Source organism: Musa acuminata, chromosome BXJ1-1, assembly GCF_036884655.1.
Source record: "Musa acuminata AAA Group cultivar baxijiao chromosome BXJ1-1, Cavendish_Baxijiao_AAA, whole genome shotgun sequence".
NCBI classification, from domain to species: Eukaryota; Viridiplantae; Streptophyta; class Magnoliopsida; order Zingiberales; family Musaceae; genus Musa; species Musa acuminata.
Genome location: NC_088327.1, coordinates 10,369,609 through 10,390,653, shown reverse-complemented (window position 1 = coordinate 10,390,653; position 21,045 = coordinate 10,369,609). Strand labels below are relative to the sequence as shown.

Below are 21,045 nucleotides of genomic sequence, written 5' to 3'. Positions count from 1 at the left end.
AAAAAGGGAGAATTCATGAGAAAACAAACAATTATTATAGAGATTGTTAGCTGCTCATAACAAAGTTTTGAGGGCATCAAAAGGAATCAACCACTTCGACTGAGGATCTCCATCTAACCTCATTTTAATGTAAATCAATAAGGCTCAAATGGCTGGGATTAGTAAGTATTTTAAGAATTTTGAATCTAATGTCCAAGGATAAGCAATCCTAGTAGGAGGAGTCATTGTAAAAGAAAAATATTAAGAATTTGGATTTGGTTTGGTTACAAATATTATATGTATATATAGATTTTGCGGAGAACAAGATGTAAGACATACTTTGTACTCCTTACGTTTGAACTCTATGGTACTTAGAGAGAATGCTACTTAAGAATTTTAAAGAGGATGAGAGAAAAAGTATAAATTCTTTAAAATTTATCGAGTGGATGCATAAAGTAATTACGTTTGACGAAAATTACTTAATTACGTTTAAGTCTTGAATCAACTTTTTGGTATGTTCTCCTTCTAAAAGTCTTCTCCTTCTAACACAAATAATGTATAAAGCACGAATAATTCGTAAAGTTTTGTTCACGGGTATTCGTAAAGAAAATAAAAAAAATTAAGTGGGTATAAACGGAAAAAAATGGCTCATTGGAGAAATTATTTTGCATCATTTATTTTTTTAATAAAAAAATAAATAATGAAGACGATCTTACGATAAAATATTAAAAAAAATTATTAAAAGAAATTTATGAGATATTTAATGCTCGAGAAAGCTTTTTGAGGATTTTATTTGAGCTCATCGGCTTACAAGGCTAAGTATGTGGGCCATTCGACTGGGCTAAAGCTCACATAACACCCACTACGTTCTATGAAGGCGGTTGCCCACTGTTCTATTACGCCCATGCTTCAGCTTTGCACGCATGATCAAGGCGGGCCTCACCACTCCCTCCGTCCGCTCCTTTAATCTCCTCCTCTCCTTCCTCCTCTTCGAAGCTCGCAAGCCCCGCCTCGTCCTCCGTCTCTTCTCCCAGATCACCTCCAACTCGCTCCCCGTGGACCCCCCACACCCACTCCCTCGTCGCCAGCACCGCGCCCGCCCTCGTTCGATCCCGCCGCTTCCACGACGCATGTCGCTTCATCTCCCGCGCTCCTCTAGACTTCGGTTTTGCACCCAGGAGATCCCTTGTCGAATCCCTCATCCGTCATATCTGCGTCGCCGAACGAAATCCGGACGGAGCCCTCTGTTTCCTGCAAGAGTGCGTCCGGAACCGTGGTGTCTTTCCCTCCCCCGGCTCCTTCCGCTCGGTGGTTGTGCCATTCTGTTATCTGGGTAGGTTGGATAGAACAGTCGAGGTCTTGGAGGCCGCAGCTGATATGAAAGACCATATCTTGACCGACAATTTCGTTTGTCGTTCCATTATCTCCGGGTTCTCGAGGATCAGGGAGCCGGCGCTTGGTCTGGACTTTTTCGAAAGAGCAAGGAAAGTCTTTCTTCCTAATCTCGTCACCGTTACGACTGTGGTCGATGCACTGTGCAGGGAAGATAGAATCAACGAGGCCTGCGATCTGGTTCGGAATATGGAAGGCCAGGGAATGGCGCTCGATGCCGTTCTGTATAGCTGCTTGATTGATGGGTATCTGAAGAGAGGTGACCTGATGGAAGGTCTTCGGAAGCACAAACTCATGGTGGATAAGGGAATTACTCCAGATGTAATTGGTTATACTATCATCATTGATGGGTTGTGTAAAGAAGGAAATGTAGAGAAAGTGATCGGTTTTCTGGAGGAAATGGAGAGCAAAGGTGCGCATGCCAATGTGGTGACTTACACAGCTGTAATTCATGGTTTCTGCCGGAGGAACAAGTTGGAGGAAGCATTTTGTGCCTTGAGGAAAGTGGAAGAGTTGGGTTTTGTTGCGGTTGATTTTTTACTTTGACGGATTATGTAGGAAGGGAGACTTGGATAGATTTTTTACTTTGCTTGAGGAATCGGAGAAGAAAGAGATTAAAGTTGGAACAGTGACATATAACACATTGATCAATTCCCTGTGTAAAGCTGGCCAAGCAAGCAAGGCAAATGAGATCTCAAAGGGCTTTACCGGTGATAATTTCACCTATGCGACATTGTTACATGGATACCTGAAGGAAATGGATGTGGTAGGCATCTTGGAGGTCAAGAGGAGATTGGATGAATCTAGCATTGTTCCTGACATTGTTACTTGCAAAGTTGCAATGTCCTTATCAAGGCTTTGTTTATGGCAGGTATGATTCAAAATAGTTGTAAGCTGTTTGATGAATTACCTAAGATGGGCTTGTCTGCAAATTCAATTACTTATTGTACTGTGATTGATGGCTACTGTAAGGCAGGATTGATTGAAAGGGCACTTATAGTGTTTGACGAGTATCGGAGAGATTCCTTATTCGCTAGTGCTTCTACTCATAATTGTATTATCAGAGGACTATGTAGACAAAATATATCAGAAATAGCTCCAGCAGTTTTTGAAGACCTTGTTGAAATAAACCTATCCCCCGATTTAATTACTTGTAGGATACTAATTCGAGCTATTTTTGGAAAAGGTGATGGTGAAGCAGTGTTGAGATTTATTCACAGAATGGAGAAATTAGAACCTGAGCTTCTCATTTTGATATTTAATGATGCTCTTGTACTTTTATGCACAAAGGGATGTTTTTCCGGCTGCATTGGATGTATATATTCTTTTGAGAATAAGATTCCCAGCAGTTATGAGTGTTAGGAACGAGTCGACACTAAGAGGGGGGGTGAATTAGTGCAGCGGATAAAATTACGTCGGTTCAAAATCTCGTTGCAATTAAATCCGTTTCGGAAGATGTTAACTTGAAAGCATACGGAAGAGTGTAGTGGATGTAAAGCAAGTAAGGTAGTTTGCAGTTAAGGTAAATAACAAAACAGAAATGTAAACCGAATTTATAGTGGTTCGGTCGTTGCGACCTACATCCACTCCACCGATTCCCCTTCCGTCGAGGCCACCGACATCCACTAACGATCTTCCTTCAATGGGCGAAGATCAACTACCCTTTTACACCCTTCTTCTCTTTTTCACAGGTTTAGGAGACAACCTTTAAAAACACACACTTCTCCCTAAACAAAATTCTAAACTTAGAATTAGAGGAGGGGGTTTTTCAAGTGATTACTACAGCGTTTTCTCACTTTTAAACTCTATGTGCTTGTGTATCTTAACTAGGGATGAGAGAGGTATTTATAGGCCTCAAGTTGATTCAAACTTGGAGCCTAAAAATGTCTCATCCCAGGTCCTCTGGGTACTAGCGGTACCATCGCCTATGTTGGGCGGTACCACCGCCTATAGCATTGACACTGACACTAGGCGATACCATCACCTGACACAGTTTCAGAGACTGTACCACGACGGTTTCACTTGTTGGGTCATTGTTTGAGCCTTTCACTTGACCCAACACAGTCCATACATGGGCCCAAGTGGCCCCTAATTGGGTTGATCCAATCCCAACCTAATTATATGCTAACTATGAATTTTAAGACATTTTACTAAGCTAAATAAGTCCGTAAGTCTAGGTTTCTTCCGGCGATCTTCCAGCGAACTTCCGACGATCTTTCTGCAATGTTCCAGCGGACTCCCGGCAAGCTCCTGGACTTCACGACGATCTTCTTAGCGAGTTTCGATGAGCTTCTTCGGCAAGCTCCTGGACTTCTCGGTCAATTTCGGCAAAACTTCCGATGAACGTCCGGACTTCCGACGAACTCTCGAACTCCCAACGAAGTCTCGTTCTTGATTCCGGGACTTCATTTTGCTTTATGCCTTGATCACTATCGTAGTTAATCCTGCACAAATAAAATCTACTTCGATTTAGACAATTATTACAAAGCATGAATTATGTTGTCCGACATGTTATTGGTTCATCGACGCTTAGTCCGATTCTTCGGCGTATTGTTCTCTTTTGCGACTTATTGCCCAATCGGCCAATGGACCTTCGCAACTCCGATTTCCTTGGCGCAATTTTCGCTTTTCTTGGCCCGATACCCGAACTTATGGCCCGAAGCCTTCTGCCGATACGTCGACCGATTCTCTGGCTCAACGTCCAATCTTCTGACATGTTCCACTCCGGCCCAACTTGATTCTTCCTGCTTTTAATTGTCTCTCCCTGATCGAAGCTTCCTGCATCACTCAAAACGCAGATCAGATAAACACTATCAATTGGTTTCATCATTAAAATCCGAGATTCAACAATAAGCAAATCATACAATGTACTTCTGAAAAGCCTTTTACGAACCGGAGATAAACAAATCTCCGAACTTGTAATGAGTGAATTCATCAAGATATATGGAACTTTTGAACCTCAGATGACAAATGCCATGTTCCTTTACCTTAGCAAGAAAAATGTGGACAAAGCTATTCATTTTCTAAATGTTAAATGCAAAAGGATCATTTCAGTCAGTGCCTTGACCACGGTCATTGACACTTTTAAGAAGGAACCTAGAATTGAAGATGCTTACCAGTGTTTATTGCAATCTGAAAAAAATGGAGTTCCTGTGGATGCATTTGTTTACTCTCTTGTGGTGGATGGACTTTGCAAGTCAGGTTATCTCGAAAGAGCTCTAGATCTCTGTGGAAGCATGAAAAGAAAGGGGATATACCCTAATGTTGTCATCTACAATTCTGTAATCAATGGTTTGTGCCAGCAAGGATGTCTAACTGAAGCATTCAGAATTTTTTATTCTTTGGAGAACCTTTTCTATGCCTCCTACAATTGTGACTTATTCTACTCTTATAGGTGCATTATCTAGAGAAGGTTTCCTGGATGACGCAAGCCAATTATTTAAAAGGATGATCATTAAGGGTATTATACCAAATACATCAGTTTTTAACAAACTGATAAGTGGGTATTGCAGCTGCAGATTGGTTGAAGAAGCCTTGGATCTCCTCTCAGATTTGGAAAAGAATTGTTAATCCAGATGATTATACAATTGCGGCTATCCTAAATGGGTTTTGTCAAAGAAGGGACATTGAAGGTGCCCTAGGTTTTTTTACTGCGACCAAAACGAGAGGATACTTCTCAGATTTCTTGGGTTTCATGAATCTCGTAGATGGACTCCTTGCTGAAGGAATGATGGAGGAAGCAAGGAGCATTTTAAGGGACATTCTGAATTGTGCAGAAATTGTAGATCTGATAAATAATGCTGGAGATGAGCTTCATGTAGAGTCCTTAGATAGTCTCCTATCTCTTGCATGTGAGCAAAGAAGAATCAAGGAAGTCATACTTGTTCTAAATGAAATTAGTTATTTGTCCATATCTTCCACAAGGTCTAACAGTGGTAGAGTGTTTCTGAAACTAAAGGAGCTGCATGGTTCAGGTGTTTTAGATATAGAAAAATGATAGATGGAAGAGGCGTTCATCGTCTGCTGGTAGCAGATGTTCATGGGACTAATATAAAGGGCGGATTTATTGTGAAGGTGGATGAAGATAGTGACAAGGAAATTAATGAATATTTGATGGAAAAACCACTAGGCTATGACTTTGCAACCTACTATTCCATCATTTCATTGTTGTGTCAATGAGGGGACCTGCAGAAGGCTAATGAAGCAGCCAGAACAATTCTTCAAAATCCAGAGAAAGTCTTCAATCTGTCCATCCCAACTCTTTGAAGAGTAAAGAGTTTTGTAAGGGAATGTATAATGTTTAACTTGCTGGTATTGTAAGCTGAAACTATATATTAAAAGTGGTTTAGATCAGGTTTTTGCAACTCTTTGAGTAGAGAGTTTTCTAGGAGATTGAAAGAATTTACAAGTTATAGTGTCAATAACTGTTTGTAAAATATCTGGTTGTCAGTCTCATATAACTCTGTGATCATCCTTTTCTGTTGTCATTAACACTTTCTTGTATAATGTTCATTTTGCATAACTGTAATGTCTGCTAGAAGTATGCTCATTTACCTCACATTTGTTTTTGTTTGTTTATTCACCTGTTGTTGAATTGAAGAAAATATTCACCTTGCTATTTTTGTAGGTGCAAGGAAGGTGTTAAATTCCGAGCTTTGGCATGCCTTTGCTGGACTATTTTCCACAGGGACACAGTGAACAGGTTCTTATCTTTCTGATATTCTCATATATTGTGGATACAGATTCTTGTCTTGTCTTTGTATTATTTTTCCTAGAGATCACCTAGGTCTGAATCTTCAGCAGCAAAATGGCATTAAAAAATTTACACAAGTTTTTGTTAAGACGTATGATGAATTTTTTTTACAAAGTGTGATAATATGTCAAGGTCTTTACCATCCACACTAATCAGCACCTTCCAAGATGAAAATCTTCATAGAATGATTCATCTATGCTATAAAAAGTTTCAAAATTTTTATTCCCATCATAATTGGAATGCTATTAGATTAGATATGCTCATTAGGATTAAATGCAACTCACATTTAGACATTACATATCCATATAAGCCAGCCCCAGAATTAGACCTAGGGCCATAGCATAAGTAGCCAATTACAATTCTTCATAGCCAACCAATTGATGTGGTCCTAAAAGGAATAATAGTTTAAAACCTTAAAGAACTTGGGATCTGCTCTAATCACACCTTTGGTGGGAGCATGTTAAAGACTTCATCAAAATCGTCTATTAATTCGATAGCTCTGCTATGTTTAGTGGGACCCAATGGATTCAGATGGTTATAAAAAAACATGGAGCTTGGATATCTTAACTATAGTAGGCTCTCCACCTATGTAAATGATGTCACATATAGTAGAACAAGTGGGTCCCAGTGATCTTGTGAGGGGAGTCAAATAATGCTTGTGTTAATTAATACTATATTTTTTATAGAGGCTTGCGAGGGTTGTCCACACCCCCTTGAGCATCGCCACCACCTCCATGATGGAAAATCTGTCCTCTGTGATCAATGCTAAACATCTCTTCCATATAGCTCTCATGGCCTCCTCACCCTTGTTAATGTTGCTCATGCCCTTGTTTAGTCAACTAGCGATAGCTGGGTGTTCCTGCCCACTTAGGTGATGTGGAGGTTAGGTTATTGTTCTTATCATCCCTATAACTTATCTCAACTTGCTCTTCTCTCCTGATCTAGCGACGACAAGGTGTCACGAACAAAACTATAAAGGGGGTGTTTGATGTAATACTCATATATGTCTATGTATTTCGGTTTGTGTTCATGCTTTGCATAACATACAGAGGGCTTGCAATAGGTTTGGCAGCCCTAGTTTGATTGGCTTTTGTAATTGTTTTAGGCTTGTAAATACAGGTTGTGTGCAGTCATCGTATAGAGGCAAAACTATCATGAAACAGGCTATCTAAGCAATCATTTTGGGGGTTTTCTAGCTCCACAAAGTAGTGCGGAGTATCAGCCAGTACGACACCTAGGAGATACTCGGGTGGTATATGGCTGGATGGGGCCTTGGAGTAGTGTCTAGGGTTGGTTTGTCACCTTATTCCACAATAGTGTCATGTGGCACTTGTGGGGATATTTGGCCATGGCGGACCACCTAGGACCCTTTGTCGCGCGACTGTTTAGAGCTTTCAAAGTCTATGCTTGTAATTTATATTGCATATCAAGTGTCTGCTGAAATGACTGTTTGTGGATCTCGAGTTAAACACATTCTCTAACCTATCTTCTCTTTTGTAGGTTCTTTAAGGGACCATAAAAGGTTTCGGGGAGGCTAACCTTTTACGGACGGACACGCAAGGGTGTCGCACAACTTACGCAAAACCAGTTAAGTTCATGACAGAGGAGCATAACTAGTGGAGAGTGAGCGAGCGATGGTGGAGCCCAAGAAGTAGTATATTGCCATTCTCCATGCCTAGTTCACTACCAATTGGGGCAGAGACAGTGAGGCCTCATGGCGGGGTGAAGGTGGCCACCTAGATGCAGCACGATGAAAGTAGCAAGGTGGAGGTGGCCACGAAGGGACAAAAACGATGAGTGGCAAGCGATAGATGATGATGAGGGATATTTATGGGATTAGAAAAAAGATACCATCCAAATAAAAAGTACCTATCGGGAAAATCACATAAGGAGAAGCTTTTATAGAAAACTGTCCTAAAAGCAATATATACTTTTTCTAGAAATATAGACGATTGGAAGTTTAACTCCTATGGAAATACTATATGCAGCTTCTTATAATTTAATTAATTAATTTATTCTACTAGTTGTATTTAGGTCTTGAATACATCTCCCCAAGACACTCATCCAAGTTACCTAGTGGTGTCTGAGTATAATACCCCATCTCTAGGCCCCACAGTATATTTTTATGAAATAATCATGTAGGACAAGAGGGATTTTGGACAAGATCTAAGGCATGTGTGTTTGAATTTATCAGGATATAAGAAAGAGAAAGCCAATAGATGTCAACTCTGCTACTCCGTTTCGTCAGCTTCTCCTCCTCCCTCCTCTCTCTCCTCCATTCCCATCTTCTCCATTGACGGGCCATTTGAGCCTCTACATTCTTGATCAGATCCGTTTGCCTCATCATCTTCGATCCGTATGCAACGATGATGTTGATTAATTGTTCCCACTGCCACACCCTGCTACAACTCCCGTCGGGCATGTCGTCCATGCGATGCACCATCTGCAAGTCCATCACTTACGTTTCTGATTTTTGGGGTGTCCCCATGCCTCTGGGGGCTTCTCATTCCCTCCCACACCCGTCACCATCTTGGGGGCTAGCGCTGCCACCGATGCCAGGTGGTGGTGGGCGAAAGAAAGCGGTGATTTGTGGGGTCACATATCGGAACACACGAAATGAGCTTATGGGGAGTATAAATGGTGCCAAGTGCATGAAGTACCTCCTCATCAATCGCTTCAGCTTCCCGGAATCCAACATCATCATGCTAACAGGTACTACTATGATCTTTCCTATCACCATTCACAACAACAGTCAATCAATCGGGTCTCTCTCAATTTGGTTTGTTTGGTTCCAGCCATAATCATTGTGAGCATAATCCCTTATATAAGCTTCTGTTTCTTAGTTCTTTCGTAGAATTTGAAATCATCTATACGTTGCAAACGTGCAGTTCTTCTAGAGCTTCAACTCTGGATTGGTTGTGGATCTAGCAGATAAATATCAATTACCCAGGTAATTCGCTCTGCAGAATACCTACCTGGTTCATTATTAAAATAAAAAGGGAAATTATAGTTGAATTAGCACCCATAACATGAATGATTAGAGCTTGTCAATCTTCTTCTCAGTTGGATTTGTCAAGGATAGCCACTTGATTGATGGAGTTAGCTAGGACAATGGTAAATGAATATTAAGTTGTTGCATATCAAAAGGGAGGAAAAAGAAACGGAACTGGTGCCTATGGAACTGAATCATGAGCTGCTTTCTATGATTGGAGTGCTCGGAGAACTAGTACATAATTCCATGACTCAGAGTGTTTACCATTAATTTCTAACAAAGGAAGAATTTATTCAAAGAAATACTTATAGCTGTGCATGTATGTCCATCTACACTTCCATAATCTTGATTCTTTTTCAACCATTATGGCATCAGATTGATAATTATGTGCAGCAAAGAAATCCATAATCACCTTAAGTGGTGAATAAAGCAGCTCTGTTTTATTTTTTAATTTTGCAAAAGATAATTGTGTTTTTCTTGGCACATCTGCTTTGATGCAAAGATGAGTATTGTAGACTATCTTGCTTCGATGACATTTAAGCCAATTTTAAACTTTAGGGCATATACATTTTCATTGTATTTGTAAAATAGAAACCTGTACTTGATAAGCCAGTGCCTACTTGTCACCTGGAATTGTTGTATCCTTGTTTCCTAAGATATGAGATTCTTTGAGCAATTGAAATTTGAAAGTCTATTCACATAAGTAGAAAAAGTCCAGTTCATTTTTTCAGTCAGACATTGAGTTTGGCTATCCATGATCCTCAGTTTGCATCCTACATCTTCGACTTTTCTAACCTCTTTTAATTTGGAAGCTGATTTGCAGAGGACGAAAGAGATCCATACAAGATACCAACCAAACATAATATAAGAATGGCAATGTATTGGCTCGTACAAGGTTGTCAACCAGGTGACTCTTTGGTATTCTTCTACTCTGGCCATGGTTCACAACGAAGAGACTACAGCGGGGAAGAAGCAGATGGTTATGATGAAACCCTTTGTCCTCTGGACTTTAGAACACAAGGAATGATTGTCGATAATGAAATTAATGCAACCATGGTCAGGCCGCTTTCTCGTGGAGTTAAGCTTCTCGCTATTATAGATGCTTGTCACAGTGGCACCATGCTAGATCTACCTTACCTTTGCAGAATGAACAGGTCAGTGATGTATATTAAGGTTGGCATGACTCTTGATTATATTTTTGCTTCCAAGAAAAAAGCTTCTTTTTATTTTTATTTTTCTTAGTTTCTGCACCAGTACTATTTGTTGTCTTGCATTTCCTTCAAAGAACTTTATTATTTTTCCCATGAGCCATGAGAATTATGTGCTATTTCTGTTACTATCTCTTCACTGATCTATCATATTCAACTAAAACTCATGATTTCTTCATTTCTTTCCCCAGTCAACCATGTTTTTCTAAATAAATCCATCAATATCCACCCTGGTCTTCTCAATGCTAGAAATAGAAACAAGAGCAGAGAAGTGGCAGTAAATTGATGATCTCTATTTTATGAAACACTAACTTTTTATATTAAATTTCTACAGGATATTATTCTCATCAGATACTTCTCAAATATGTGCAGGATAATTTCTTGAAGTCTGTGATAGTTTAGATTATTTACAAAATAAATGCTTCTAGGATAGTCGGGTCACATTTCATGCGTATGTCAAGGAACACTATGTTTTTTGAATATTGATCTTTCAATGATGGACAAGGTGAATATATGATTAGATACATTGCCTCATGTTGTTTGTATTGAGCATCAAATTGTAGTTAATGATGAAATGATGGTCTTTCAGTACAAGCCGTTGGTACCTATTCTTCAGTTTTGGAAAATTGTATTATTGTTGGGATGCCCGTTTAAAATATATATATGCATTTATCTATCATTACTTCTGACTAAATATTTGAATACTCTAAACAAGTGAAGATTTGATGCACATTATGTTGTAATTAAAATACCTTTTCTTACCATGTTGACTGCACATCATATCCTACGTGATTTGAAGCGTTGGCATATCCACATCATGTCATTTGTGTGTCCTGAACTCGTGCTTCATAGAATTTTGTAGATGCCTCCATCATATATATATTTTTTATTTTTCTCAGTCTATTTCCACTAAACATTTGCAGTTTAGAATTCCAGGTCATGTCCAAAATTTTGATCCCTTTTTGCTGGATCCTGGTATCTTGAGATTAATAACTCAGAGAAGTCTGATTTATGGATATACTGCAGCCCTAAATCCTGGAACCAGATATTGTATTGGAAGGGTGGGGCCAAACTGTTCTGGAAAATAAGTGCTAGTCTAATTTTAATGGTTTTGCATTGTCAGATGAAGCATGTTGTCTGAGTCACCCCTATTCTGCAGAGTCGAGCTGTCCATGATTTGTTTTCCCAATCTAATAATTTAAGACAAAAATTTCCATGTAATGACATTACTGTGGGACCCAATCAAGGAAAATCTTCATTTCTTTGGGATCAAGGATTTCATATTTTCCTGGAAGCATTTTAAACTACTGAATCATGTTGGCCAAATAATTCAAAATGTTGACTGCTCGGAACTTTTTCTTTATAATCATGCTGGTAGAATGTTGGGTGTTGGTGATAGGATTTAGCCGATATCTACTTCAGTTGCCTTTTCCCCCCTTTTTGGCGAGAGATGAACGCTCAACATAACCAAGGAAATTCAATAGTTTTATTTGTGGCTTCTTTTCTTATCATATTTGCTTGTCATATCTGATTACACACTTTGGATTTGTGTATTTGAGCAATATCTTGAACACTATCTCCTCTCCTGTAACATGTGTATCGATGAAAACATTTGATGCTATTTTTAGTATTTTTCTATCTGTGATTCAAAATGTTTGAGAACATAGAACTTAAGAAAAGAAAATATGAGAGATTATTAAATAATATGTGATTAATAAAGAAGATATGTAATGATTATGATGCAATCTGCATCAGGTTTACATCATTTTTTATCTTGAAAAATTCTTAATCAACTTATTCTTTTCATCATTATATGACAGTAATCACTCCAGCACCATGATGTATATTTATTTTGCCTGTGGCAGTAGACCAGGTTGCATCCTAGTGATGATGGTAATTGGCTACTGTTTACTCAATGGTACAACAATAAAAACAAATTGTCTCTTGTAATTTTTCTCTCAGTGATATGATAGCTAATTTTCTTCACTGGTTTAGGAGTGGGCACTATGCATGGGAAGATCATCGCCCAAGAAATGGTGCTTGGAAAGGTACTAGTGGTGGAGAAGTCATCGCATTCAGTGGTTGTGATGACAATCAAACTTCTGTACAAACCACGGTAAACTCTCGTTTCTTGCAACATAGTCAATACTTGGGTTAAACATGGGTTTCAAAGCCAGAAAATCCTTAGTGAGAGCTCAAATCAGTGCCATATCCAAATGATTTTTTTAAACCAGGATGTTTCTAACATAAATTGTCAATGTCTTCTGGCATCTTATTGAGTGCAATTACTAGTTAATTTTTGAGAAGGAAATTAGTTGGCTGGACGTTCCATTTGATTAGTATGCCAAAGAACCTGATTATGTCTTTGAACGCTGGGTTGAATTATATAGATAGTAGCCCTTCTCTAGAAACAATCCCTGGAATTAATGATTACCATCAGTAAATAACTCTTCGGTCAGAAACTATATTTTAGGACAGACACCATATAACTCAGTGCTTGGTTGATTCTGTCTTGGATAAGCAGTTATCTTTAACCTATTGCTCTGGTTGCAGTTCTTAGGTTTTATGGCTGGCACTATCTAACATGAAACTGGTAATCTATTTCTATCATTGTCTCTTATAATTCTAATTAAAAGTGTCAATCTTGTCTATTTTAAGAAATCCTTAGCAATGAACTGACAAGTATAAAATTCAATCGAGGAGACAAACCAAGGAGTGAAAAAGCTTTTTGCCACACTCAGATTTTGATTCTCCAAGTTCTCTTGAATTTGTCAACGTATCATTCTGCATAGGCAATGGTTCTGTGATGAAACCAAATCTATACTAATATTTACTTGTGTACCACATTTGCAGGCTCTATCAGGGATTACCTCAACAGGTGCCATGACTTACTGTTTCATCCAAGCCATTGAGCAAGGACATGGGACAACATATGGTAGCATACTGAATTCGATGCGATCCACCATAAGAAAAACCGTCGATTTAAATTCCGGAGGCCCTGTCACTTCATTCATCACTATGTTGTTGACTGGAGGTAGCAGGCCTGGCACACTGAGACAGGTATGTTCTTGTTACCGTGATACACACATCATAAATTAAGCATTAGATCTGAGAAATGGAGATTTTAGGCAAAACTTTCCTAACTCAAGTTTTGTTGCGTTGGATCTGCAGGAGCCACAGCTGACATCAAACACAATGTTCGATGTTTATGCAAAACCGTTTTATCTGTAATGTGTATTTTCACTTTTGCACTTGAAGTGTCTTCTGTTGTCATTGATTATGCACATGCTTTACATCTGTTTTGCTTGATTTGACTGACGTTGAGAAACATCTTCTGAGGGTTTATCGATTTCTGTGACATTGGTGTATAGGATTTTTCTTCCATCAATATAACATTTCTTTCTATAGCATGCATAAAAGAAGAATACTCCTATTCATGGACCCATTAACATAATGAACTAGTATTATTGGTCATCTTATATTGAGTTGGGTTGTAACATGCTTTATAAATTCAAAACCCACTAGCAAATGCCTGCCAGCTTTAATATCATTCTTTATGGTGGTTTGATTCTATGTGATGCAAGATACCAAAAAGGGTGTATTCATGAGAAAACAAGCCACTATTATGGAGATTGTTAGATGCTTACAACAAAGTTTTGAGTGCAATAAAAGGAATCATAAAAAAAAGGAGTATTCATGAGAAAACAATCTGCTATCATGGAGACTGTTAGATGCTTATAACAAAATTTTGAATGCAATAAAAGGAATCATCCACTTCGACCGACAATCTCAATCTCACCTCATTTTAATGCAAATCAATAAGGCTCAAATGGTTGGGATTAGCGAACTTCTGTATTGCTTGATTTGACAGACATTGATGTACAACTTCTTAGGGTTTATCAATTTCTTTGACATTGATGTATAGGATTTTTCTTCCATCAATATGCCATTTCTTTCTATAGCATGCATAAAAGAAGACTACACCTATGCATGGACCCATTAACACAATGAACTAGAGTTATTGGTCATCTCCGATTGAGTGGGGTTATCATCAGAAATTGCATGCCAATGTCTACATGCTTTATAAATATAAAACCCATTAGCAAATGTCAACTAGCTTTAATGTCATTATTCAAGGGAGGTTGATGCTGTGTGATACAACATTACAAAAAGGGAGCATTCATGAGAAAAAAGCCACTATTATGGGGATTGTTAGCTGCTTATAACAAAATTTTGCTTATAATAAAGCCAATTTACACATTATACTTAAATAATGTATAAAGTGTTGTTTAAAAGAATTCACATCGAAAATAACAAATTTTAGTGGGAATAAATTGAGGAAAAGCTTGCCTGTAGAAATTATGCTTTCATTAATTGTTGCTCTATAAAAAGATTTGATGTGATATTTAATGCACGAGTAATCTTCTCTGAGGATTTTATTTGAGCTTGCGGGCTTGCAAGGCCAAGGTATTTGTGCCATTTGATTGGGCTGCACTGGGTTGATAAAGCACATATAACACTGCTATGTACCACGAAGGGGATTGCCAAACCTTCTACCACGCTCATGACCTTCTTCCTCTTTGAACAAACACAATCCTATGCTCGAGCAATCACATATAAAGGGAGTTCTGAAGCCAGATGCAGGTCCAATGTGCACCTAGCACTTTCATTGAACAAAAAACAGACACACTAATGGTGTTGCACCAACCCTCAGACATATAACATAGGTCCTATTATACCCGGTGATAGTACTTTCTGCTTATGAAAGTACTATCATAAACCCGGTTTTGTAAGATAGAATCAGAAACAAAAAACAAAAAACACTGATAACAGATCAAAACTGGTTTGACGATAGTACTTTCTGCTTATGAAAAACACTCAAAAACTCCAAAAAGCAATGGAAAACAAGAATTGAAATGACATGTCGAATACCTTGACTGCATTGCTCCATGACATTCTCCCCTATTTATTTCTTCAACGCTCTCATCAAAGCCTTCTTGTATGTTGCAAATTGATTATACTTAGCCGCAATGTGGTTCTCAGCTTCTATTGTTAAGTGGTCGACTTTGATCCTCCCACTTTGTTGCAACTTGCCGCCAAGGTGGTTCAGTTGGCTGGGTTGGAACACTTTTCACTGAATCCTTTGGATTTTTTAGTCAGCAAAAGAAGAGCCGTCATGCTTGCGTTCAAGTCCCCTTGAGGTGTTACCCTGCAAGAGCTTGACTGGTTGGAGTTAGCATAATATTACAGAACTTGAAGCGTCTATGCTACTCTCGTGATGTTTGGCCCTTGCATCTTCTGTCCCATCACCATCTTCTCGAAATAGGTTCGCACTATCTCCATTTTTGTGGTAACTCGACGAGAGGATAGTGCATGGACATACCACCTTCAATGTAGCCAATAACCCAATGATGAAGAGTTTATGGTTGCTGAATTCTGAGCACTTTAAAGGGACTTCTATTTGATACAAAGGTCCACTATGTAGGTGAGGAGAATTGGGTTACTCTGATTGCTTCATCTAAATTCCTCGGGTCGTACTCTTTGCTTTGAGTTAGTTACTTGATTTTGTCCACTTTTTGCCGTCGCATTTCTGAGTACTAGAAGTGTTGCTCAAGCTTGAGCTAAATTAAGATCTTGTAGAACCTTTATCAAACAAATTTAGCCACACCTTTAGGATCACACATGCTCCATTTGCAACGAGAATTATGCTCTTCCCTCTAGAGCATAAGTTTGGTCAACACTCGGAAGACTCACCATTGTGGTACCGTGCCTCATCCTCTAATGTTTATGGCTTTCTATTCGATGCTTTCTCGACCAAGTTCTTTTTGGATGGTCTCGAGGTCCTCGCAATGCCGTGCCTCTACTAATCAGTTGCATTTGCACACCTGGTGACATAGAAAGCAAGGTTCGCCGTACCGTACCGTACCGGCGTTTCGACCCGGGCTCGGTACCGGTACGGTACGGTATACCGCTCGGTACACCCAGGTGTACCGAGCGGTATACTCAGGTGTACCGAGCGGTATAGCCAGGTGTACCAAGCACGGGCGGACCGATACAGGGCGGTCCACGTACCGCTAGCCTGTCGGACCGGTACGTACCGCCCGTACCGGGCGGTACAGTCCGGTACGGCAAACCTTGATAGAAAGCATTTCTCTTTTGATCCTTTGCCAATCTAAATATAACTTTTCAGTGTGATCATCACCATTTGCTTGTCGGAGGGTCTCGCCAACATTGATTGTTTGGCCATTTGCTTGACATTCACGATTGCTCGCCCGATCTCACCACTCAAAAGCATCGAGCGAGCAATCGTGAATGTCAAGCAAAGATAAGCTCTGAAGATTTTCTCACTCCAAAAATGATGTCCAACGTGGATGGTCTACTAGATTTTTGACTCAATCACTGAATTCAAACTTCCATTCCACTTTTTATTCTTATGGAAAGGGCTTCGGTGACTGAGTTGTTGTTAAGTTGGTATATTCTTCAAGAGCGTCAGTCTCAATGGACCATTGCCCCATGCTAAGGTCTTCTGACTCCGGCTACATTGTTGTGGGATGAGTCAAGTCTTTCCGCTTCGATTCCTTCATCACTTGCTTAACTGAGAGTATATGTGTCCGTCGAAGCTCTCTTCGAAAGTGTCACCATGCATGGAGAGTCACCGTCTCATCTTTTGATGTTTTTCATGGAAATTCTAAGGTCTGGAAAATTATAAGTGTCTCATCTTTGATGATTTTCATGGAATTCAACAAATGGTTAAGCAGGGACATCCTTCATTGTTATGTGCCATGCTCTTGTGCTCACAAATAAGCATTTCCTGCTGACATAGAGTTTCATCATTTTGTTTTGATTTATACCGATACAAATGTTGCAAGTAACAGAGTGCTTTTCTCTTCTTTCGAGGACTGACAAAGAGGCATCTTTTGTCCTCTGGATGGAGTCTGTTTGTGGGTGCGAAAAGGCTTTAAGCTGGTGATTCTGTATTGTTTATCAGGTAAAATGGTAGAACACGAGGAAAATATGTTTCTGATTGCAATTATATTACAATTTGATCTTGGAATTGACTTTTCTAAACCTAGAAACTTGGAAATTATTGAAGGATTGTTCTTTCATTGCTTAAATTGATGTATTCTACAAGATCATAGAAGATATAGTGTAGATCTGCCATAGCCACTAACAGGATTTGTGCTTCTTTTAAAGACATTGTGAGGGTTCAGAAACTATTTTGCCAAGGGCTTACCATGATTTTGCTCGTGGATATCTCTTGTAAAAATTTTCTTCATTCCAATAGTATCACTGAAATATCAAATACCACAAGAGTGTGAAAGTAACAAATTAGTGATGAGTTAAGGTTGGCAAAAATCAAGACTTGAGTTAGGTATGGGCAAGAGTCGGACAATATCAAACATACTATATAACAGCCAGATCCAGGAACCCAGATATTAATTGTGGCCATTGTAGTTTGAATTAGTTCTGATTTTATTTATTTATTCTTCTTTCAGTGAACTGAAACCTGACCTTGTTGGAAGCAAAGGAACTGGTGAGATGCTGGTTTTAGTTTGAAACATTTTGGTAGTTTGCTAATGAAATAGATGTAGGTCTTGTTGCGAGTTATTTGACTGCATAGGTTTCTAAATATTTCTGTTTCCATGTCACCCAATCTCTTCCAACTTTTGTTGCAAGTTTGAGATCAAGCAATGCAGGTCCTTGTCTCCTTATGATTTAAAGCATTTCTCTAGAATAATGCTTGCTGGTTTATCTCTAGAATAAGGCTTGCTGGTTTATCCATCCATGTGTTGCAAATCCTTCTTTGAGTTTGAAGTCTGGTAGAGATTTCTTTATTAACACCTAGGTCTTTGAGTCTGATAGCAAACTTACAATGGTAGTTCCCAATCTCCTCTTGTGCATGTGATCTCCAAAATGTCCATTCCTAATCAGTGTGTTATATACCCTGTAGAAGGCTTTCTGACAATCTTGATGCACAACTTAAGGAATAAAGGGTTTGCAGATCCATTATAAGCTAATGCATGCTTTCGAACTAGTCACAAGGAGTATTGTGAACAATTTCTGTATTGGAAAAGAAACCTACTAAAAATTGTTGAACTTTATAACAAGGCAAACTCTTGCTAGTATCATGTATTCCCACAAAACTGGTTTGTCTTGAATTTTCATTGTAAGTATCACATCGAGATAACTTACAAATTTTAACTAGTCTCTATTAAATGAACTTGCTTCAACCTTGTTATCCTGATTTTTGATTGAGAATGCAAAGCAAACCCACTAGTCCACATTTTTGATAAAATGAAAAAGCACCAAGATTTGATCTGAGTTGGGCCTTGCTCTGTTCAACCAAATCTACTAGTGACCAAGCGACCAAATCTAATATTGACCAAGCAATTATGATCTGCTTTGATTGAATGCCTGAACTTGGAGCCAACCTGGTCTTAAAGTGAGAGAAGTTTTTGTTAGTACATATATCTCAAACAATATAGCCGTTCTCAGATCCATTTGCCTGTCCGTAATCCAGGTTGGTTGAGATTTGTTGAATGGGTCAGGAAAAAATTGTCACCCGAATGAAAAATCATCAATTATGAGAACCAAAAATTACTGAAAGGATTTTCTTTGTTCACTTTCTGCCTTTGTTATTAGAGCTTAAGTACAGGGAACAAAGAGGCAGATATCCCATGTTTCCTTCATTAGATGCTTGTTATTTTGTGGAACCAGAAAGTAGGCATCAGATATCTTTTCATACTCATTGTTATGCTGGTAGCAACACAAACAAACCTTGGGCAGGTTGACACATGAATAATGTATAGAAAATTCATTTAGCGGAAAATATTGGAAGTTTATACTTATAAAGAAGGTAGTACGTTTGGAATTGCTATTTGAATAATTGTAGATTTTTTGGTTTTACTTGATGTATATACATGCACATCCTGGATTGCTGTCTGGGGCCAGTTTTAGTATTCTATCTTTTGGGAAAAAAAAAAATCATCACCAGAAACTAATGAAATATGTAGTGCATACAGGGATGAGAAATCACAGATTCTCTTGGGTGTTAGGTGTGCCAACTGTAAACAAACAGCCCTAACATCATCTGTACTTTCCACTGACAGTATGCAAATTGGTGTCCTTGTTGCAGCAAGCTCATGCTGCAGCAAACAGGAACCCATTCACTGTGTACTATAATCCTAGGTACATTGTTTTGCTTTTGTTCGATCTCCACGTTTTAAAATGTGGAGAAAGCTATTGATTTTCAAGTGTTAAGTGCAAAAGGATCATTTTGGTCGGTGCCTTGACCACAGTCTTTGACATTTTTAAGGACGGTAGAGTTGAAGATGCTTAGCAGTTTTTATTTCAATCTGAAGAAAATGGAGTTCCTGTGGATATATTTGTTTACTCTCTTGTGGTGGATGGACTTTTCAAGTCAGGTTATCTCGAAAGAGCTCTACATCTCTGTGGAAGCATGAAAAAGAAAGGGATTTACCCTAATGTTGTCATCTACAATTCCGTAATCAATGGTTTGTGCCAGCAAGGATGTCTAAATGAAGCATTCAACAGTTGTTGGTGCTTTGTCTACGGAAGGTTTCCTGGATGATTCATGCCAATTATTTAAAAGGATGATCATTAAGGGTATTATCAGTTTATAACAAACTGATAAGTTGGCATAGCAGCTATGGATTGGTTGAAGAAGCCTTGGATCTCATCTCAAATTTGGAAAAGAATTGTTTGAATTCAGATGGGTATACAATTGCTACTATCCTAAATGAGTTTTGTCAAGGTGCCCTAGTTTTCTTTATTGACTACAAAAGCAGAGGATGTTTTCCAGATTTCTTGGGTTTCATGAATCTCATGGTGGGACTTCTTTGCAAAAGGAAGGATGGAGGAAGCAAGGAGCATTTTGAGGGACATGCTAAAGTGTGCTGAAACTGTAGATCTGATAAATAATGCTGGAGATGAGTTTCATGTGGAGTCAGTCTCATATCTCTTGCATGTGAGCAAGGAAGAATCAAGGAAGTCATACTTGTTCTTAATGAAATTGGTTATTTGTCTATATCTTCCTCAAGATCTAACATTGGTAGAGTGTTTCTGAAACTAAAGGAGCTGCATGGTTCAGGTGTTTCAGATACAGAAAACAAGATTAGATGGGAGAGGTGTTCATCGTCTACTGGTAGCTGATGTTCATAGGACTATATAAAAGATGGAGATAGTGACAAGGATATTAATGAATGTTTCATGGGAAAACCACTAGGCTATGACTTTGCAACCTACCATTCCATCATTCCATTGTTATGTCAGCGAGGGGACCTGCAGAAGGCTAACGAAGCAGCAAGAACAATTCTTTGAAATCTACAGAAAGTCTCCTATCACTCCATCACAACTCTGAGTGAATTTTGTGAGGGACTGGATAATGTTTAAGTATGTTCCAATCTCATTGGTTTTGTATGTTCCAATGGATCAACCAAAAAGAAAATGCATACTAAGGCAGTTGGGAACTATAGCTTCCATTTGAAACCCAACCTAATCCTGTAACATTCTGATTTGCAGTGTCTTATTACTACTATCAGGCCACATTCTAAACTTTTCTTTGGTTTTCAGTCTTAGTAAGTCAGTCAGTAAGACCTTAAAAACTCAGCTGATTGTCAAATTTGATGTAGTTGAACTTTTTAGTTCTGAAAAGTGAAAAGTACCATGCATTAGATATGATGAATTATTTTGTCACTGAT

General features: G+C 38.7%; 2 protein-coding genes across 2 annotated transcripts; both read left to right on the top strand.

Annotated features, from left to right (window-relative positions):
- The first annotated feature begins 887 nt into the window (after positions 1-887).
- LOC135584541 (metacaspase-1-like) lies at positions 888-21,022 on the top strand. The gene is made up of 8 exons (XM_065180811.1): positions 888-2,242; positions 5,999-6,073; positions 7,625-8,836; positions 9,940-10,270; positions 12,320-12,440; positions 13,178-13,384; positions 13,496-17,312; positions 19,641-21,022. Exons 3-7 carry the CDS (start codon positions 8,491-8,493, stop codon positions 13,553-13,555), a joined length of 1,065 nt encoding a protein of 354 aa, XP_065036883.1. The 5' UTR covers positions 888-2,242; positions 5,999-6,073; positions 7,625-8,490; the 3' UTR covers positions 13,556-17,312; positions 19,641-21,022.
- Positions 1,357-5,368, top strand: LOC135679108 (pentatricopeptide repeat-containing protein At5g57250, mitochondrial-like). Its single transcript, XM_065192531.1, has 5 exons — positions 1,357-1,883; positions 1,930-2,242; positions 4,335-4,662; positions 4,766-4,783; positions 4,884-5,368. Exons 1-5 carry the CDS (start codon positions 1,357-1,359, stop codon positions 5,366-5,368), a joined length of 1,671 nt encoding a protein of 556 aa, XP_065048603.1.
- Positions 21,023-21,045: the final 23 nt, after the last annotated feature.